The 19,694-nt window shown below is 46.9% G+C and overlaps 9 protein-coding genes across 9 annotated transcripts; all 9 read left to right on the top strand.

Moving 5' to 3' along the window:
- Positions 1–283: 283 nt before the first annotated feature.
- On the top strand, positions 284–1,354 carry TbgDal_IX3300 (arginine kinase; the record flags this gene model as incomplete). The annotated part of the gene is made up of 1 exon (XM_011778223.1): positions 284–1,354. One exon carries the CDS (start codon positions 284–286, stop codon positions 1,352–1,354), a length of 1,071 nt encoding a protein of 356 aa, XP_011776525.1.
- Positions 1,355–2,676: 1,322 nt separating this feature from the next.
- Positions 2,677–4,617, top strand: TbgDal_IX3310 (ABC transporter, putative; the record flags this gene model as incomplete). The annotated part of the gene is made up of 1 exon (XM_011778224.1): positions 2,677–4,617. The coding sequence occupies one exon, from the start codon at positions 2,677–2,679 to the stop codon at positions 4,615–4,617; it is 1,941 nt and encodes a 646-aa protein (XP_011776526.1).
- A 1,786-nt stretch (positions 4,618–6,403) lies between these two features.
- TbgDal_IX3320 (hypothetical protein, conserved) lies at positions 6,404–7,279 on the top strand (the record flags this gene model as incomplete). The annotated part of the gene is made up of 1 exon (XM_011778225.1): positions 6,404–7,279. One exon carries the CDS (start codon positions 6,404–6,406, stop codon positions 7,277–7,279), a length of 876 nt encoding a protein of 291 aa, XP_011776527.1.
- Positions 7,280–7,885: 606 nt separating this feature from the next.
- On the top strand, positions 7,886–8,980 carry TbgDal_IX3330 (inositol-1(or 4)-monophosphatase, putative; the record flags this gene model as incomplete). The annotated part of the gene is made up of 1 exon (XM_011778226.1): positions 7,886–8,980. One exon carries the CDS (start codon positions 7,886–7,888, stop codon positions 8,978–8,980), a length of 1,095 nt encoding a protein of 364 aa, XP_011776528.1.
- Positions 8,981–10,331: 1,351 nt separating this feature from the next.
- TbgDal_IX3340 (hypothetical protein, conserved) lies at positions 10,332–11,807 on the top strand (the record flags this gene model as incomplete). Its single annotated transcript, XM_011778227.1, has 1 exon — positions 10,332–11,807. One exon carries the CDS (start codon positions 10,332–10,334, stop codon positions 11,805–11,807), a length of 1,476 nt encoding a protein of 491 aa, XP_011776529.1.
- Positions 11,808–12,349: 542 nt separating this feature from the next.
- Positions 12,350–13,831, top strand: TbgDal_IX3350 (hypothetical protein, conserved; the record flags this gene model as incomplete). Its single annotated transcript, XM_011778228.1, has 1 exon — positions 12,350–13,831. One exon carries the CDS (start codon positions 12,350–12,352, stop codon positions 13,829–13,831), a length of 1,482 nt encoding a protein of 493 aa, XP_011776530.1.
- Positions 13,832–14,468: 637 nt separating this feature from the next.
- On the top strand, positions 14,469–15,104 carry TbgDal_IX3360 (hypothetical protein, conserved; the record flags this gene model as incomplete). The annotated part of the gene is made up of 1 exon (XM_011778229.1): positions 14,469–15,104. The coding sequence occupies one exon, from the start codon at positions 14,469–14,471 to the stop codon at positions 15,102–15,104; it is 636 nt and encodes a 211-aa protein (XP_011776531.1).
- A 731-nt stretch (positions 15,105–15,835) lies between these two features.
- Positions 15,836–17,848, top strand: TbgDal_IX3370 (hypothetical protein, conserved; the record flags this gene model as incomplete). Its single annotated transcript, XM_011778230.1, has 1 exon — positions 15,836–17,848. One exon carries the CDS (start codon positions 15,836–15,838, stop codon positions 17,846–17,848), a length of 2,013 nt encoding a protein of 670 aa, XP_011776532.1.
- Positions 17,849–18,775: 927 nt separating this feature from the next.
- TbgDal_IX3380 (hypothetical protein, conserved) lies at positions 18,776–19,690 on the top strand (the record flags this gene model as incomplete). The annotated part of the gene is made up of 1 exon (XM_011778231.1): positions 18,776–19,690. One exon carries the CDS (start codon positions 18,776–18,778, stop codon positions 19,688–19,690), a length of 915 nt encoding a protein of 304 aa, XP_011776533.1.
- Between the last annotated feature and the right edge of the window lie 4 nt (positions 19,691–19,694).

Raw genomic sequence — 19,694 nt, forward strand, 5'->3', positions numbered from 1 at the left:
ATGTCAAAACAGTATTGACATTGGAAACAGAAATGCATAACCACAGGACGGACAGCAAAGAAGTTAAAAAAATGAAAAAGCAAAGGAAGGACCGGTTCCCGCTTTTGATTATTCCTAACGCTGCGGATCACAACGCACCATCTTTAACAGCACGTCCCCTAACTTTAACTTCATTTTCTTCTTTTCTCTTTTATGTGCGTCCCTTTAATCAAAGCTGAACAGCTGTTCTTGTTGCACTATCACAAAAACAGCGAGTATCTACCAAACAAGAAAAAAATTAAAGATGGCTACCCGCGACGTCGCTGCCGAGTTGGAAAAGGCTTTTGCGAAACTGCAGGCTGCAAAGGACTGCCACTCGCTGTTGAAGAAACATCTGACAAGTGATGTCTTCAAGAAGCTAAAGGACAAGAAGACGAAGTTGGGTGCTACCTTACTTGATGTCATTCAATCTGGTGTACAGAACCTCGATTCCGGTGTTGGTTTATATGCACCAGACGCAGAAGCCTACACTGTGTTTGCCGACCTCTTCGATCCCGTCATTGAGGATTACCACAACGGCTTCAAGGTAACGGACAAACAACCACCAAAGGATTTCGGTGACTTAAATACGCTGGTTGACGTTGATCCGGAAGGTAAATATGTCATTTCCACCCGTGTGCGCTGCGGCCGCAGTCTCGCCGGTTACCCATTCAACCCATGCCTAACGAAGGAGCAGTACGAGGAAATGGAGTCACGTGTGCGGGAACAACTGAGCACAATGACAGATGATCTGCAAGGTACTTATTATCCGCTTTCTGGCATGACGAAAGAAACACAACAGCAGCTAATTGATGACCACTTCCTCTTCAAGGAGGGCGATCGTTTCCTGCAAGCTGCCCGCGCATGCGAGTATTGGCCGACTGGTCGTGGTATCTACCATAACAATGACAAGACATTCCTCGTGTGGGTGAATGAAGAGGACCACCTGCGTATCATTTCCATGCAGAAGGGCGGGAACTTGAAGGAGGTCTTCGGCCGTCTTGTGAAGGCAGTGAACATCATTGAAAAGAAGGTGGAGTTTTCTCGTGATGACCGACTTGGTTTCCTGACGTTCTGCCCCTCGAACCTCGGCACGACGATCCGCGCAAGTGTGCACATCAAATTACCGAAACTTGGTGCTGATCGCGCTAAACTTGAGGAGGTTGCTGCAAAATATAACCTGCAGGTACGTGGGACAGCTGGTGAGCACTCTGACAGCCCTGACGGAATTTATGATATCAGCAACAAGCGCCGCCTCGGCCTATCGGAGTATGAAGCCGTAAAGGAAATGCAAGACGGTATCCTTGAGCTCATCAAACTGGAGAAGTCGAAGTAGTGCGTTTTCTTTTTCCTGATGGAACTGAAATGTACAGTTGGTTGAAAGGGAGACTCATGTTAGGAACATTCTTATGTATCTATGTATCCATAACAGGTGGGAAAGGAAGAAACAAATGGGTGAAAATGTCCGTTGTCCCTCTGCTTCGTCAGCCTGTATTAATTGATACGTGCTGATATCTCTTCTTTCTAAATCGTACTTTTTTGGAAGTGTCGGAAGTGTGAGAAGTTATTGGTGCTTTCAGGTACACCCACGCAACTGTAAGTGCTGGTGAGTAGATGCAAAGAAATATATGATTGGTTTTTGTATATGTGTGAAAATAAGGAGACTAGGGAAGTTGAAAGAGAGAGGAAAGATGCTCTGCTGCTGTCTGTTACTCGCGTTTTTTTTGCTAAAACTTTTTTCACTGAAAGTGGCTTTGAAGGCTGCTTCGTTGTTCACGCTTATGCGTTAACGCAAGCACGCGTGCTCATATCATATTAAGCAATATAATATATATGTATGTGAGTGTGTGTTTGTGTGTGTAAGCGACAAAAAGTGACTTTCTGATATCCTTCGTTTTTGACTCGTTACTGTTAGGAACCGAGAGCCTTTTCTTCATTTTCTGTTGACGGCTTTTTTTTTCTCTCCCCTTTTTTCCTTGTTTGTATGCACCTCTGCGATCCCAACATGTATTCAACCCCTCCGTGTGTGTTTGTGTGTTCCCACCCATTTGATATGTATTTCGTCTTCTGCTGGTTTTATTTATTTATGTGCTTATTTTTTTTTTTTGTTCGATGGGAAATAACTGGGTGATGGAGAGAGTGAAAAAGAGGTGATGAATGGTTAGTTTGTTTGTCTTTCTTTTTTTTTTTTGTGAGGGAAGGGAAAGGGAAGCAATTTTTTCTCCTGCTTCCTATTTTGTTTATTTTGATAAAACGCCTTTTTTTTATTCCAGTGTCTGCTTCGTTCTTTGATTCATCAAATTAATCGGTGGTTGCGAGCATGTAGGCCTTTGGGCACTGCTCCCTCTGCCACCTGTTCTTTCATTTCACCCTTGTGCGTATTTTCTTCTTTACATCCTTTCGCTTTTCTTTTTTTTTCCCCCCCCCTCTTTATTATTTTATTTTTATGGTTTCGTTATATGCTGCTTCGCCGTCACAATTGCTTAATTGATTGTTTCTGTGTAGAAAACAGTACCTAAGTTCGAAAACTATCATCCCTTCTAAACCACAATCGCGTCCACACGATCTGCACTGTAAAGCAGCAGGCCGACGGAGAATAAGAAACGAAAAAGCAAAAAAAAAAATAAAAGAGTATTCAGTGAGTGATACAAATAAGAAATGCCGGATTCACCTGAAACTGGAAGAGCACCAATAAACCTCGAGGGTGAACTCTGCATGGAGAGGGTAGTGAACTACACTTGGGAGAACTTGGCCTTTCAGGTGCCCGCGAAGGACAGTGATGGGCGTAAGATAAAAAAAACGCTGATCCACAAGATGAGTGGGACGGCTTTGGGAGGGCGGGTCCTCGCAATCATGGGGCCATCCGGTGCCGGAAAAACTACATTGATGAGCGCCATCACGGGAAAACTGCACGGCACAGAAAAGAACCTTGAAGGATGTTGCTTCCTTAACAATGCGATATTCACAGATCGGTACAGGGCGGTCGTGTCTTTTGTGGCGCAGGATGATATTGTCATGGCCATGGACACACCGTATGAAGCCACTTACTTTGCATGCCGCGTACGTCTCGGGTTGGGGCCTCGCGAATCAGAAGTCCTTGTGAATGAAGTCATTAACCGTCTGCACCTTGTAGAGTGCCAGGACACCGTGTTGGGTATTCCAGGACTTGTAAAGGGTGTGTCGGGTGGTGAACGGAAACGAGCTAATGTGGCCACGGCTCTCGTGGCAAACCCCTGTGTTATTGTGTTGGATGAACCAACCACTGGCCTCGACTCCGTCAACGCCCTTCGCGTGGGTCAGATGCTTCAAGACCTCGCAAAGAAGGAGAAGCGAACTGTTATCGCAACCGTTCACTCACCATCTTCTGAGCTCGTAGAGACATTCGATGACCTATTATTACTCTCTGAGGGTCATGTGGTATATCATGGACCGAGGGAGGAGGCCACAGCATACTTCGCATCTATCGGTCATCAGGTGCCCCCGCGGACAAATCCCTGTGAGTACTTCATGGAACTCCTTCAGCTTCCGAAGGAGGAGTTAGAGGTGTTGTGGCGGGCGTGGGAACTTTATCTGACGACGCCAGCCGCGAGCACGAATCCCTGCCTGTTAAAGGTGTCGGGCCCCATTACGGAGAGAGACCCCTACCTGGAAGACCATCTAAAGAAAAAAGGATCCAGCTGGATTGTCCAACTGGTTGAACTTACGAAACGCTCCTATCGAATGTATCCCCGCCACCCAAGCGCTGTCTTTGTTCGACTCGTGCAGACACTCTTCGTTGGTATTCTGATGGCCCTTTTCTATTTTCGGATTACTTTGGATCAAAATGGCGTGAAGGATCGTCTCGGTGTTCTACATATGGTGTTAATTAATGGCATGTTTTCGTCCGCAATGTACGGCGCCGCTGCTTACCCACCGGAACGTGCTGTGTATCTTCAGGAGCAATCCACCGACTCGTACAATGCGCTGACTTACGTGCTCGCAAAGTTTATCGCTGAGACGGCGTTTCAGGTTGCGTTCCCCACGGCGTTCGCTCTAATCACCTACTTTACGATCGGGTTTTACGCTTCATTTTCCGCCTTTATGGTGCACTGGTTTCTTTTGGTGCAGTTAGCCCTCACAGCGTATGCCTTTGGTCTCGCCTTCGCAACGTTCTTCAAGTCCATCAACACAACCTACGCGCTGCTTCCTGTTGTGTTTCTCCCGCTCATTATAGTAACCGGGTTGTACGCCAACACAGAACGGTTGCACCCCTATTGGTCGTGGTTGATCGTCATTTCTTTCCCTCGTCACGCCTACCTTGGTGTCGTTATCAATGAGTTCAGCAGACTTGAAAAGATTTGTGACCCACCTGACCTTCACTGCCGCTATCCCGATGGTCAATCTGTCATTGAGTTCTTTAATTTTGACAGTTGGAGTTGGTGGAAGTCCATTGTCGTGCTCCTGGCGTATCAAGCTGTGCTTATCATCATTACATTTGTGTCCCTGCTCATTCAGGGGAAGCGAAGCAGAGGACGTTTAGTATTCAGGAAGAATCTTGACTCCCGTAGCGACCCTGCTCAGACCGCTGCTTGCGCTGGTGAAACGGAAGAGGGGAAGTGAGAAACCGATTAACTTACTGGCTAGGAACTTTTTCGTTTGTGCGGAGGTGGCTCGGGGTGTTGATGTGGGAAGAGAGAGGGAAAGACAGTTCGGGAAAGGCTCAAACCCTCGTCACCCAGTCTTCCATTTTAATTTGTGTGATGCCCATTTCCGTCAGTTGCCCGTGTGATGGAGCGCTGGAAGCTCTCTCGCATGCGGGAGCAAGCAGTTATATATCTGTATATATGTCCATCTACTTGATAAAACGGCCAGGGACTACTGCAGTTCTGCAGTGCGTGGGGTCTTTGGGCTAAGCTTTAAGTTTCTATTATGGCACAGACAACTGGTAAAACGTGCGGATATATATATATATATATATATATGTTAATATATATTAATGTACATAGAAAATACTTCAGGTTGGCTATGGTTGCTGTATTGTTTTATCGTTTCGCTCCGTTTTCGTAATCTTCATTATTACTCTTTGGACAGGGGCTGTGCACCCCGTGAATGAGGAAAGTGCAGTTATACATCCCCACCCCCCTCACACCAAGCAAGATACCGAAAGAACAAATAATTTTTACACGATGACGGAGGTTTGAATGCTGACACTGTTGCACCACTTCTTCAGTACCCTTACCACAGTGGTTCCTTTCGGTATGTCTGTTTTCTACTGTTCATATATTTGTTTCGTTTATGTTTCGCGGAGGTGTATTTAGCGTGCATCTGTTTGACTCATGCGCGTCTCATAGCCTATTTCTTCCTCCAATATTCATCCGCGGCTCATCTGAAGTTTCACCTCATTTTATTCATTTATTTTTTTTCACTTCAATATCATAACATAAGATGTAACATGTTACATTACGTTCTGTATTGTTATTATTAGGACGCTAGTGAAGGGGAAGAGATGGGAAAGAAGTTGTGTGCCTACGGTAATGCATAAAAGAGAGGGGGGAAGGAACGGTTCTTTAAATTTCCCCCCTTTCTTCTTTACTCTGTTCCTATGTGTCAGGCCCCCCCTTTTTTTTTACGTCGCTTACCTACTTGTTTATCTTTATTATCATGTTTCCTTTTCTCAAGGCAGAAAGTTGTAGGAAGAGGGAAGCAAAGGGGGAGGAAAATGGGTGAGGCGCATTTATTAGAAATATGTTTAAAAACTTCACCCATTTAGTATGATTGTTTATTAGTAAACGTTTGTTTGTGAGGTTTGTTGAGTACTAATCATTTATACATCCATCTATTTGATTACTTATTTATTTTGTTTTTCCCCCTTCTCTTCCAAAGTTTGTGCTTGTGAGGAAGCAAAGAAATAAATAGAATTGAGGTTACGGCAACGTGTGTATTTGTCTATGTTTTTACATTTGTTCCCAAAATTTATCACCTCTTTCCCCCATATCATCAGCAGCGCGCTGGTGTTGTGAATTGGTGTGGTGTCACCAAGTAATATAAACTGGTTTGCGTTGCTTCTCCTTCCGGTCGGTATTCTGTTGTTCGCAAAAAATTAAATAAATAAATGGGGGAATATGTGAGGACACGAGGAGAACGGCACGCAATGCCGTTACGGACGAGATATGCCCCCTGTTTCGTTTTTTTTTATTTTTCGTTCACTTCACTTTTGTGCTTCCAGCATCTTTCCATGCATTACATCTTGATACATGTGCCGACGTAGATACATATGTGCATTCACCAGTGCGTTTGTGTTCCGTCGTTGCTATTCACATTCTGTTTTCATCTGAACTTTTAAAGGGGTGAGAGTGACACTTCTGAAAGTAATAAGTGGTTTTTTTTTTTTTTGTGGGGGGAGGGAATGAGGTCGACATTACCCTCTGCTCGTAGCGAAATTGCTCAGGCGCGCAAGGAGTTTTGGATAGCTCCCAGAGGGCACCTTGCCATCAATCGTCTCAAGCCCACGGAGGTGCCGCAGAGTTTGTCCGTAATTGTGGCGACGAGTGTAGATGAGGTTCAACCTGTTGCATTCACTCGGCCTGTTGCATCCTTAGTTCCCAATGATACGAAAAGCACCAGGATACACGGAATTGGGGCAAGAGGGGGCTCGGGGAGGCATGGAGCCATCCCTCCTCTTTTCAAGGCTCAAATATACGTTTGGAAAGACACCACAATCCGGGAAATATTCGAAGAGGTTCTACGGTCGACTCCAGCTGCAGCACTAGTGTTGTTGCCGCCGTCTTCTAGAAAGTCAGGGGAGATTGCATCCCATACTAATGATGATATGAGCCCTGATGTCTCCGCGGAGGACGGGACTCACAAATGCGATAGTTATAAGCTGAATGGTCGCGATGGTACTGAGGACAGGAGGTACGGCGATGAGGCAAATGGCGAACATCCGGCTAAACGCGTGTGCACGGAAGCGCAAAGAGGTAATATGGAAATGGGAACACATAAGGGAGGCGCTGCATCATTTTCTGCTGGTCACCATAGTGAAAGCGGCCGTCGGCCTGCCGCACCCGCTGCAAAAGTGTGTGTTTTTCATGTCTACGCAAACGTTGACAGAAGGGTGCAGGTGCAGAGCATGACGGTTCTGCGCACAGATAAGCCCTCCTTTCACACGGGAGATTTCTTAACAATGAAGGAACTCCGTACAACTCGTGGCGCTGAGAGGGGTTGGAGATCAGGTGATTTGCTAGTATTTGCGCCTTCCGTACAGCATTACTGCCCGCCGTAATCTCTATCTAGCAGTTGTGGGGGGAAATTGCTTACAGTTTCACTGATTGAAAGATTGCGACCGAATGGATAAAAACAGTTAATGTGGAATCATTTTTTTAGTGCCACTAAATGGTTGGAAGGTGATCTGAAGAGAGCCTAGGCTGTTTCGGGAGTGCGCACTTGCTTGTTCCTTTGGTAATAGGGAACATTAATGCTTTTCTAAGAAGAATATTGTAATTGTCGTGGACACGTGGCCCTTGGCACCTGCATATACTCTTCCCGACAATGCTCTACGGGGATCGCGTGGTTATTGTTTGATACGATGTAGCCCCTGCTCTACTCGACTTTAAAATGTCTTTCTGCGGAAACGCAGTTGCGTGCACACAGTGTCGTCTCTTCCTTCGTGATGTGCCCTTTTGTTGTCATGGATGTTGTTGATTTCATACCTCTATCACCACTCCCGCTCTTCTACGTTTGAAAGGTAATAGCTACATACATTCTCGTTAGGCGTCTTAACTGTATTAACCAACACTATATACGAGTGTATATATCCTTATATTATATTGCACCATATCCTATATACATATATTGGATTGACGTGCGATTGTCCCAACGCTCCATACCAATGGCTGAGTATGACATTAATTTGGAGGAAGCGCTTGGTGCGGCAATAGAGGCAGCTCGTAAAGCAGGTGGTATCATGTGGGACTTCTACCAGTACCGCCGGGAAACCATTGCAACCATAGCGCCAAAAATGCAAAAAGATGCCTCTGACAGTGTTGATGTGTCGTCAGGCACCGAAGCGGTGAATCCCAGCGTCTCTCAGCTCCTTGACATAAAGGCCAAAACTTCAACCACAGATCTTGTCACATATTACGACAAACTTTGCGATGAAGCGATAATGAATGTTCTTCAGCAATACTCGTCAACGGTTGAAAACCAGAAGCGCGGAGCAGGTTACACTTCGTTTCGCTTCGGTTTTATTACGGAAGAAATATGCCCTGATAAGCAACTGGAAGACGTACCGACTTGGATTGTTGATCCCATTGATGGCACTATGTCGTTTGTGCATGGGTCGTGCGACTGCTGCGTGAGTATTGGACTCACCATAAAGAAGGAAACGGTCCTTGCGGTGATTTATTGCCCGTTCCTCCCCTCTATAAACAAAAATCCCCCAGGGCCGACCTCCTCTGGCGTCTACGCTGGTGAGATGTACACTGCCATTCGAGGCCAAGGGGCCTTTCTCAATGGCAGACGCATAGTCGTGCAGACGGACACTACTCAAGATGCGGCTATGGTGGTCTTTGGCTACCCAATGCGTCCCGTGCTATCGGCAGAGGAACGGGAGAAAAATAGCAACGACCTGGAGAAAGCCAGAAAGGAAAAGCACTGCCAAATGTTAGATGCTGCAGCACATATTCGAAAGAAGCTTGCCATGTGTCCAGTCCAGGGACTGCGCAGTTACGGCGCCTGTGCACTCATTTTAGCTTTTGTTGCTTCGGGTCGGATTGACCTCTACATGGAGCCCTCCGGCAAGATATGGGACGTCTGTGCAGGGAACCTTCTGGTCACTGAGGCGGGGGGTGTCGTGAAAAATATATGGGGGGATGAGTTCGAAATGGAGCGGACAACAACAATCATCGCAGGTGCAAACGAGAAGCTCGTGTCTTTTGCCGCAGAAATCTGCAATGAGGTGAGCTATGGAAGATTTTGGCTGTAGATTGGAGCCGGCCCCATAAAGGTTCTTTTGTCATGTATCATCCTCCGTACGAAATCACACCAGCATTAACGAAAGCAAAACGGTTAGATCGTTTGCCGCCATTTCCATTTCTCATATATGTTGCTCTCAATAAACGCTTGCACTCCCATGCTAGGAGGAGAGTGAATACGGTACTAGAAAGACACACCTTCACGAACATCAAGATAACGAACTAGGGAAATCATCAGAAACTACTCGACGATTGAGCAACAAGACAACGAGAAAGATGTCTGCCACCTTAAGTATAGCTTGTCTTTGTCCACAATGAATACAAAGGACAGACTAGACAACATAAGAACACTCAAAACGACAATAATGCTGAGCGTGGCATCTCCATTACTTTTTCGAATCGATTATACCCACAATGTTATAATTCACCGCAAAATGCTCGAGCCAATAGCATTACATTAACAAACGACAAAAATCCTCAAAATGAAGAAAAATGAGGTATTAACGAGTTTCCTCTTGTTGCGCTTCTACCGATATATGTTTGCCGTAATGCTTTAATGAATTCCACCGCGGGAGTTACACGCAGTATCATTATGGACTGCGCTCGCAGGGAGAACCGTGCGATGTGGGCTGCATTCGAGTGTTTTGTTTCTTTCATGTGGTCGGCAAGTTCTGTAATGGGCGGATACATTGCTAGTGCGAAGGGATATAAGTATACATTTGTCATCACTGCCCTAATTCACTTTATTGCTATGTTTGTATTGGTGCCGGCCATATCTGGTGTGCGGCAGTTGGATAGGCGCGGCAAGGTTTTGCGGTAATTGAGTTTGTGTTGTTGGGATGGTTCAGTATTCTGCTGACCATTTGCTGTACGTTTGTGTTTTTGTCGACATAGTTTTTCGTTATGTGTAGTTTGCTGCAAGTTAGGAAGTTGAGTCATCTAGGAGAGTACGCATTTTGCCCGTATGTGGAATTGGTATCTTAATTGAGAATATAACGTCTCCAGTTGTGGGATATATATATATATATGTATATATATTCTACATGCATATCTAATTCACAAACAATGCGTCACCTTGAGGTGGCTGTTCACTACGAACTTTGTTACGCTTGGTTCCTCAATTTTTGGGTTGGACTCACCACTCATTGTGATCGGCTACGTTGTGGTACCCGGTTTATTGACTCTCTGCCTCTAGTGGCACATTATTAACTGTGCATGCCACTGTGCTTTTCGCCCTTATTTGCTCCCTTTACGGTGGCCAATTTATATTTAACTTCTTCTTCATTTTGAGTGCCTTATTTGCTGTCATCACTCTTTAATTTTATATTTGGGCTGATTCTTATAACCTTGTCACTACTATTTATGCATACCCTTGTATCTTACGTTAGATCACACTTCTTACCTATGAGCAGCACAGACAATGATATCGTTGAGGAGCCCCGCAGTTTCCGGAAGGAATTAGAGAACAGTAACGTTAGGGGTGTGTTGTTGTTTGTATTCATTGATGGTGCTGCGTCCTCCATATGGTCTTCCCAACCGTACCAGGTGATGGTCAGTCGCCTTGCAGGTGATACTGCGGTTGGTTGGGTATCCGCTGCCGCTGGAGTCGCACAAATCGTTGGCGCATTGATAGCTGGTGGTGTTCGCAATGTGCCCCGTCAAGTCATCTGCCGCCTCAGCGCCTTTTGTGGTTTGGTTGCTGTGATCATGTCAGTTTATGGTATTACAACCCAAGATATAATGATATATTACTTTGCTTCTGCGCTGTGGGGCATGTATGGAGGGATGGCGTTCACGGGGACTGAAGCGCTGTTTGCTGACAGTGTTGAATCAGGAAAGCGCGGCTTCGTGTACAACCTGAAGTGGATCAATGAAACAACAAGCTCATGCGTTGGCTCCCTTATCCTGCTTATCATGACACTCTACCTTGGAAACGACTGGGATACAAATGTCTTGAAGATTCTCATGTATACCGGTCTTGCCGTTCACCCCACCGCTTTCTTTGCTTTACTCGGCATGAAAGACAAAAACATTCTCCACGTTGATGATGGGTGTGAAGATTGCGAGCAATTCGCATCGGAAGCAAGCCAACGTCGACTGACTGATGGTGACTCATCAACCAAACCTTTACTGGGAGGAACTAAGGATATAATCGAAGAGGACGGCTGGGATGAAGAATCTGAGGAAGAGGAAAGAAATTGCTGTGACTACCTCTGTACTGGGGTCACATCCTCCTGGCAATGGCTCTTCACTGTGTCAGCTTTACCGTTTTTGCTCGCGTTGGGTAATTTGCTTATTTCCGTTGGCTCTGGAGTCACAATGCAATACATTTCCCTTTATTTTATAAAAGAACGACACGTAACTCCTATTATGTTTTTCATTACAAACATTGCTGTCAATATCTGTATCGCGCTTTCTTCCACGATGGTGCGTTATCTCAGCGAGCATCACCTTGATCGTGTGAGTGCCACCATACTCGTACGCACACTTAGTGCATCACTGTTACTAACAATGGGTGTGATTGAACTTCCTCTTGTTGCGCTTCTACCGATATATGTTTGCCGTAATGCTTTAATGAATTCCACCGCGGGAGTTACACGCAGTATCATTATGGACTGCGCTCGCAGGGAGAACCGTGCGATGTGGGCTGCATTCGAGTGTTTTGTTTCTTTCATGTGGTCGGCAAGTTCTGTAATGGGCGGATACATTGCTAGTGCGAAGGGATATAAGTATACATTTGTCATCACTGCCCTAATTCACTTTATTGCTATGTTTGTATTGGTGCCGGCCATATCTGGTGTGCGGCAGTTGGATAGGCGCGGCAAGGTTTTGCGGTAATTGAGTTTGTGTTGTTGGGATGGTTCAGTATTCTGCTGACCATTTGCTGTACGTTTGTGTTTTTGTCGACATAGTTTTTCGTTATGTGTAGTTTGCTGCAAGTTAGGAAGTTGAGTCATCTAGGAGAGTACGCATTTTGCCCGTATGTGGAATTGGTATCTTAATTGAGAATATAACGTCTCCAGTTGTGGGATATATATATATATATGTATATATATTCTACATGCATATCTAATTCACAAACAATGCGTCACCTTGAGGTGGCTGTTCACTACGAACTTTGTTACGCTTGGTTCCTCAATTTTTGGGTTGGACTCACCACTCATTGTGATCGGCTACGTTGTGGTACCCGGTTTATTGACTCTCTGCCTCTAGTGGCACATTATTAACTGTGCATGCCACTGTGCTTTTCGCCCTTATTTGCTCCCTTTACGGTGGCCAATTTATATTTAACTTCTTCTTCATTTTGAGTGCCTTATTTGCTGTCATCACTCTTTAATTTTATATTTGGGCTGATTCTTATAACCTTGTCACTACTATTTATGCATACCCTTGTATCTTACGTTAGATCACACTTCTTACCTATGAGCAGCACAGACAATGATATCGTTGAGGAGCCCCGCAGTTTCCGGAAGGAATTAGAGAACAGTAACGTTAGGGGTGTGTTGTTGTTTGTATTCATTGATGGTGCTGCGTCCTCCATATGGTCTTCCCAACCGTACCAGGTGATGGTCAGTCGCCTTGCAGGTGATACTGCGGTTGGTTGGGTATCCGCTGCCGCTGGAGTCGCACAAATCGTTGGCGCATTGATAGCTGGTGGTGTTCGCAATGTGCCCCGTCAAGTCATCTGCCGCCTCAGCGCCTTTTGTGGTTTGGTTGCTGTGATCATGTCAGTTTATGGTATTACAACCCAAGATATAATGATATATTACTTTGCTTCTGCGCTGTGGGGCATGTATGGAGGGATGGCGTTCACGGGGACTGAAGCGCTGTTTGCTGACAGTGTTGAATCAGGAAAGCGCGGCTTCGTGTACAACCTGAAGTGGATCAATGAAACAACAAGCTCATGCGTTGGCTCCCTTATCCTGCTTATCATGACACTCTACCTTGGAAACGACTGGGATACAAATGTCTTGAAGATTCTCATGTATACCGGTCTTGCCGTTCACCCCACCGCTTTCTTTGCTTTACTCGGCATGAAAGACAAAAACATTCTCCACGTTGATGATGGGTGTGAAGATTGCGAGCAATTCGCATCGGAAGCAAGCCAACGTCGACTGACTGATGGTGACTCATCAACCAAACCTTTACTGGGAGGAACTAAGGATATAATCGAAGAGGACGGCTGGGATGAAGAATCTGAGGAAGAGGAAAGAAATTGCTGTGACTACCTCTGTACTGGGGTCACATCCTCCTGGCAATGGCTCTTCACTGTGTCAGCTTTACCGTTTTTGCTCGCGTTGGGTAATTTGCTTATTTCCGTTGGCTCTGGAGTCACAATGCAATACATTTCCCTTTATTTTATAAAAGAACGACACGTAACTCCTATTATGTTTTTCATTACAAACATTGCTGTCAATATCTGTATCGCGCTTTCTTCCACGATGGTGCGTTATCTCAGCGAGCATCACCTTGATCGTGTGAGTGCCACCATACTCGTACGCACACTTAGTGCGTTTTTCATGCTGATAATGGGTATGGCTGAACTTCCTCTTGTTGCGCTTCTACCGATATATGTTTGCCGTAATGCTTTAATGAATTCCACCGCGGGAGTTACACGCAGTATCATTATGGACTGCGCTCGCAGGGAGAACCGTGCGATGTGGGCTGCATTCGAGTGTTTTGTTTCTTTCATGTGGTCGGCAAGTTCTGTAATGGGCGGATACATTGCTAGTGCGAAGGGATATAAGTATACATTTGTCATCACTGCCCTAATTCACTTTATTGCTATGTTTGTATTGGTGCCGGCCATATCTGGTGTGCGGCAGTTGGACAGACACGCAAAAGCGAAATCACGAACTTGAGTGGCATTGGTGAGGGAATGTTGTTTGTTGCTTTGTTGGTGTCGTATCTGCAACTCATATTTGGGAATGCGTGGGATCAGGAGCGATTGCCATGGGTCTTTGCTTTGGAAAAGATCTCTTTTTTTTTTGTTGATTGCTTACTTGTACTACGTGTTGGTAGAACGGGCGCTTACGGGACTACATGCACTACTCAATATTCACCATTGGTAAGTTCCTTGGTCAGTGCCTGTTATTTTCAAATCTTTTTTTTCTTTTTTCGTTTTTCAATGGGGGTAATAAGTAGACGGTAACATTCATCCTTGTATTATCTGTGAGTGCCTGTCTGGCGTGTGTGGCCTCCATTTGGTTGAATAATTGTAGGTTCCCTTCTATGTGTCGCTGGCGTTTGCCACTGATTTTATTACCCTTTTCCGCTCTTATCTGCTGTTGCGGCCGTTATACCTCTGCTCCCAGTACCCTATTTTTCTTGGTGGGGGAAGCCGCTGTATTGGCGTGATGCATTATATATGCAGATGCACTGTCTAATCTCCGCGTTTTGTCCTTTCTGTGTTGTCCCTGTCCATGCTTAGTTGGTTTTCCTCCTGGCTCTCCTTTGTTATTTGTCGTTCAATTTTAATAGGCGATTCTGCATTCTTTGATGTCATGTGGGAAGCCCACGGACAATAATTCCAGGCTTGGTGGCGGTTGCGATGAAGGTGCCCCCGATTTTTCCTCACAGCAAGTAACGGATAGGCATTTGCATGGCTACATCGCTATGGCGCTGCCTCTTGTTCATGTTCTGCGGGAGCAACACACGTTGCGTGCCGAGGCAATTGCTCGCCAAATTACGGAGAAGTGGGGTGGTGAAGCAACTGCCGTGGAAAACTTGTTAAAACTTTTGGAGGAATACAATGCGGAAACGGGTAGCAATGTTGATGATACTTCCAGTCGTAGCACTAACTCGAGCCGGGAAGGTAGCACAGATGATGATGATTCCTTAAGCGAAGACTGTGAAGATGCGTACTCGGGTGACGAGTGTAATGGAAGTACCCTGCAAACCCTACATGATGTTGTTGAGCGTGTGCGATCATTGGAGTCTTATACACATTCTCTTCCTGAGGCTGTTCGCGAGCCATCAACTGTTGCCGAGGCCGCAGAACCGCCGGTATTGCACGGAGATGATGGAGAGGAGTGTGAAGAGGAGTGTGAAGAGGAGAGACGACTATTAGAAGACATAGACCGCGCTGTGAAGCGAGAAATGGATAGATTGTCGATAATCAGGAAACATCGGTGAGGAACATGTACAGGCGTCAAAGGGTTATGCATATAATAGTTATGTTAGGGGGCTGTGTACGATCAACAAACTTATGCTCATCAGAAGAGGATAGTGAAATCGTTTGTGGAAACCGACTGCAACCTACGGAACCCACTGGCGGACGCAGAAGGGAGTTGTATGTGCGATGCTGAGCCGCGCGTTTCTCATCTTTCCACATATTTTTAAAGAGAATATATACGATATGATGACGTTGCTTTTCTCGTCGGTCCCATAGCTTTGTGATATCAAACCATGTTTCATTTCCCAGAGATGCTGATGGTGAAGTGGCCGCGAACAGCAAAGAAGCGTGAGTGGCGTGTGCTGATCGGCGGGTAATGGCCCAGACATGGTCTGCCTCCAGCCATGCACTGTTTGTTGGATCATGCAACCCACTATCCTGCCGATTTTATTAAATTTCGTGCATCTGTCTGCCGTTGCTGTCACAAGCACCCATATTTACCCTACCTCTGTTCTACCTTACCAGTGGCGAGATACTAGCTAAACCTGCGCTAAGGGGGGGAATTGGGCACCACAGTTCTCACCTCCGCGACCTCACCGTGCGTGGGGTGGGTGAACGGCGGTTGTACCCTGCTTCTCTACCCGTAGCGAAAAGGCAAGGAAAAGGGAGGGTAAAGACGGGGGGACTGCGCAGTGAGGTAGCAACCAAACGACTGAGGTGAAAACGAGTTCAACAGAATTACACCAAAGAGATGATTCTCCGGGGACGGTTAAGCGCCGCCCTAATACTTTCTAGTTACAGGACGGTAGTGACACCAGTCGCTCCACCACGCTACGTTCGTCGTCGAATACGGGAAAGTATGGTTCGCCATGTTCTAACCGCAGCACAACCCTTGACAGTGAGTGATCTCATAGATCTTGTGCGAGGAACTTGTGATGTTGAAGGTTACGCGTCAGCCCACCGTGAAGAACAAGGTGACGCCAGTTTTCCGAATTCATCATCTGATGAGCAACCCCCAACGCACGCGGTCGGGACAGAGAAAGAGAGGCAAGTTAGACATCTCACCAACTTTCTGGTAGCCAACACTCCCGAACAGGGTGACACTTCGTCATCATCATACAAGAAGCAATCAAACTACTTGATAGAATCAACGGTTCGACTTCTGCTCGCCGTTGACCCCCAGTTTCGCGTTTCGGTGGGAGGGTATGTGTGCTACCCCAATTTGCCATCGATGATCATTGCATCAACGAATGTTGAACGTAACGAATCATGGGTGCGGTCGATGCGCTCTCTTGTGCGTGCGGAGGAGGCCGCACATAGGACTACCGTGGACTGTAATGACAACAGAACCACACGACGTATCGTCTCTGCACGAGCAGAAGAGGGTGCGCCCTCCCGGGGGTGGAGCTATATTGTAAGTCTTTGGTGCATGTTGGATCCCCTTTCGGAAACTCCGGAGGAAAATGATGTGGGGCGAAGGGATCTCAAGCAAGATACACAATGCTCTAAAAGAAACGCGAGTCGCGGAGGGGGCTCCTTCTCCGAACACCTTGCCGAGCTCTGGATTAAAACATATGACTCGAAGGAACTGCCCCCTCTTTTATGTGAAGGCTCACCGACGGGTGGTTGGCCTGGGGCTCGTCCTTGCGAGTTCCGTGAGTGTACTGAGGGAAACGATGCGCTTCGACGCTGGTGCGCCGAGACGCGTGAGGGATATGTGAACGACTTACTCTTGGCGAAGGCGGTTCTCGCGCCAGCGGCGAAGACGCTTTTGCAACAGGTTAATTTTCACATGGCGTATTTGTTCAACCTCATTGTAGGTGTGCCTATTACATTGGGGCGGTTGTCAGCCCTTGTGCAGTGGGAAAGCCATCCGTTTGCAATGCACTACCGCTCGTTTCTTCATTTCGTCGTTCTGTTTACTGGTTGCTCTGCAGTCCTGCAAATGGAGCGCTATGAAATGCGACGGCGAGAGGTGCAAAAACGGTGGAGAAGTTTGCTATGGGTTCAGGTGCACGAGGAGTGGGAGCGCCAGCGGCAACAGCAGCTGGTGGGCCGTTTTGCCTCGCGCACACTCGTAGATGAGGCACACGCTAATACACGTACCGGGCAGGTTGAAGCGGCTTTGGCGAATGTAAGTGGCACTAGTGACGATTATGGTGATATAGGTGGTACTCCGAGAGTTTCTCTGGGCGCAGAGCATTACCGATTCTGGGTAACCAGTACTAGTGGCCCATCTGTGAGTCCGAAGTTTGCGGACGTGTGTCGATGTGTTTTCCTTATGCCGTCGGCGGGTATGGCACCGGTGGACGTGACAACGCGAAGTCCCTCTGAGGTGATGGACGACCTTGCGGCTATGGAGCAACGAAACGGTGAAGAAAAGGGAGGCACGGTGAATGATATCGTCGTGTTTGCTGCTACTCCCTTTGTGCTCGAGCAGCGAATATGTCGTCTTGTAAGACTGTGGTGGTTACTTGAGGGACAGCGCACATCCCAAGACCGCACGAATGATGTTGTTATTACTATACGGCGGCTCTCCCAGCTTTGTTTGTGGGAACACGAGTACGGCAATCCAGCTGCGTCACGCATGATGCTCCACTACCTTCAATCTTCCGAACATACAGAGGGCGTCATAAAGCTGGTGCCACCACCTGAACAGTCAGTGACAAAGCCTGATAGTGTTGACACTGCCGGGCAGTGGTTGGTAGTTGTTTCTCGGGCAAAGAAGACGGGAAAGAAGAGCGCGGAAATTGACGGTTCTTGACCACAGGAGTGAGTGCGTGTCCTTTGAGAGCGCAGAACGGATATCAGTCATCTGCCTATGGCGCGTCTCCCACGATTGATCGCTGTCGCACGTGTAGTTCGATGTATCACCCAGACACTCGTTTCCTCTATTTAGATTCCATGTTTCGGTGATTGCAATATGGCGGTCTTTCTTTAACCCGCCTTCCATTATATCGCGTGACTCACGGTTCTGCAATGGCCTCCGGTTTGGATTCAATCAAGATGGTTTCTGCTTCCCGAATTGAGAATGTGTAAACGTATTTTCTAAGTTTGTATGAATATATAACGGAGGAAGATATGCTACACCACCCCCACTGTTGGTTGATGTTTTGTAGCAGCGCCCTTTATGCGGAGAGACCTTCTGGTATGCAGTTGCTACGTCCAGCATGCTCGGGTAATGCGAAATTTTTTGTGCGTTGGAGCCAGCTTATCGTGTGTGTGCAGTGCCGCTGTACCTAGCTACGGATTGCGGTTCGGTTAAATGTGGTTGCATGCACGCGGTTACGTCCAGTGACGGGAAGCCCCATTGGTTATTGCGGGTAGCAAGCGGTGAAATAGTCACCTTAGCGATTATCACTGTGCGCGTGAGCCACGTGTGCATTTGTGTTGCGCGGCATGCTTTGTCATCTTTTACTCCTTGGCAATAGTGTGAGTGACGGGCGTTACCGCACTTGCTGTTCGTTTAAAAAGTGACAAGTACGGACGTGCGTTTTTGTGGTGTGCTGCAACACCTCTGTTATTTTCCTAAAAATAGAAGTTGTCAACAGATGATGCAAGTAAAGTATTCGAGGTTTCGTGTCGCCACGTAACGCTCTTCACTTCCTTCGGTTGCCAATTCCACATTCGTGCATTTGGTGTTCCTCCTTTTTAACTAGACACATCACACCCCAGGCAATAACCTAAAAAGATGGTAGGCTCCAGCTTTTCCTCACGGCACGAAAGGCGAGATATGTCCCCTTATAGTACACGGGAAAATTTGGAGGCCGCACCGGTCCCACAACGGTGGTCACTGCTGTTTGTACACAGACATATGTGGCGCACAAAGCGTAGGAAAGTGGAAGAAAATAATGTGGGAGGCCTGCACTTGACACCATCCCTTGAGTTGGAGGAGATAACGGATGACGGTGATGTATGTTTACGGTGTTCGCAAGAGGAAGGGACCGAAAGGGACAATAGTAGCGAGAATGAACGGAGCTCTTCACCTGTGCCGGTACCACTCAATTCTGTTAACCCTCAGTTTCGACAAGCGGACGGAGCTGCACTGCCCGACGGTGACGTCGATACTTTGGGAATTTTACCGTCGCTGGCGCACCCAGTGGTGTTAGGGAAAGTCTTGGATGCTATTGAACTTGTGGCAAAGCATGTACAACATCTACACTGCACGAAATGCCCGCTTTGCGGGCCGCCGAAGCCGCCAACTTGGTGGTCCACCCCGCGCGCAAGAAGGCGTCTGAGAAGGGAGGATAACCAAGTTGGGATACGCAGCAGAGCTGACTGGGAAGCCGGGGAAACCTCACACAACAAAGAAAATATCTCTTCACCGTCATCTTTGATCGGAGCAGTACCACAGCGCAGCACGGTAGCGGCGTCTAGCACTTGCTGTAGTCACAAAGATGATGTGCGGCGCGCACACGTCCTTTCCAAAGCTGAACAATTTCTTCAACACATATATGACAGACGGAACCGGTTAATCGCGTCGCGGCCACTGATGTACGCTGTACCTGCCGAATCCCATGTGCTTTGGCGGGAGTGCTCCCAACTTGGTGGCGTTGCACTACTGGAGGCACTTCTTCTGGGGTTCACATCACAGGAAGTAACGTAATACA

Source organism: Trypanosoma brucei, chromosome 9 (genome assembly GCF_000210295.1).
Source record: "Trypanosoma brucei gambiense DAL972 chromosome 9, complete sequence".
NCBI classification, from domain to species: Eukaryota; Euglenozoa; class Kinetoplastea; order Trypanosomatida; family Trypanosomatidae; genus Trypanosoma; species Trypanosoma brucei.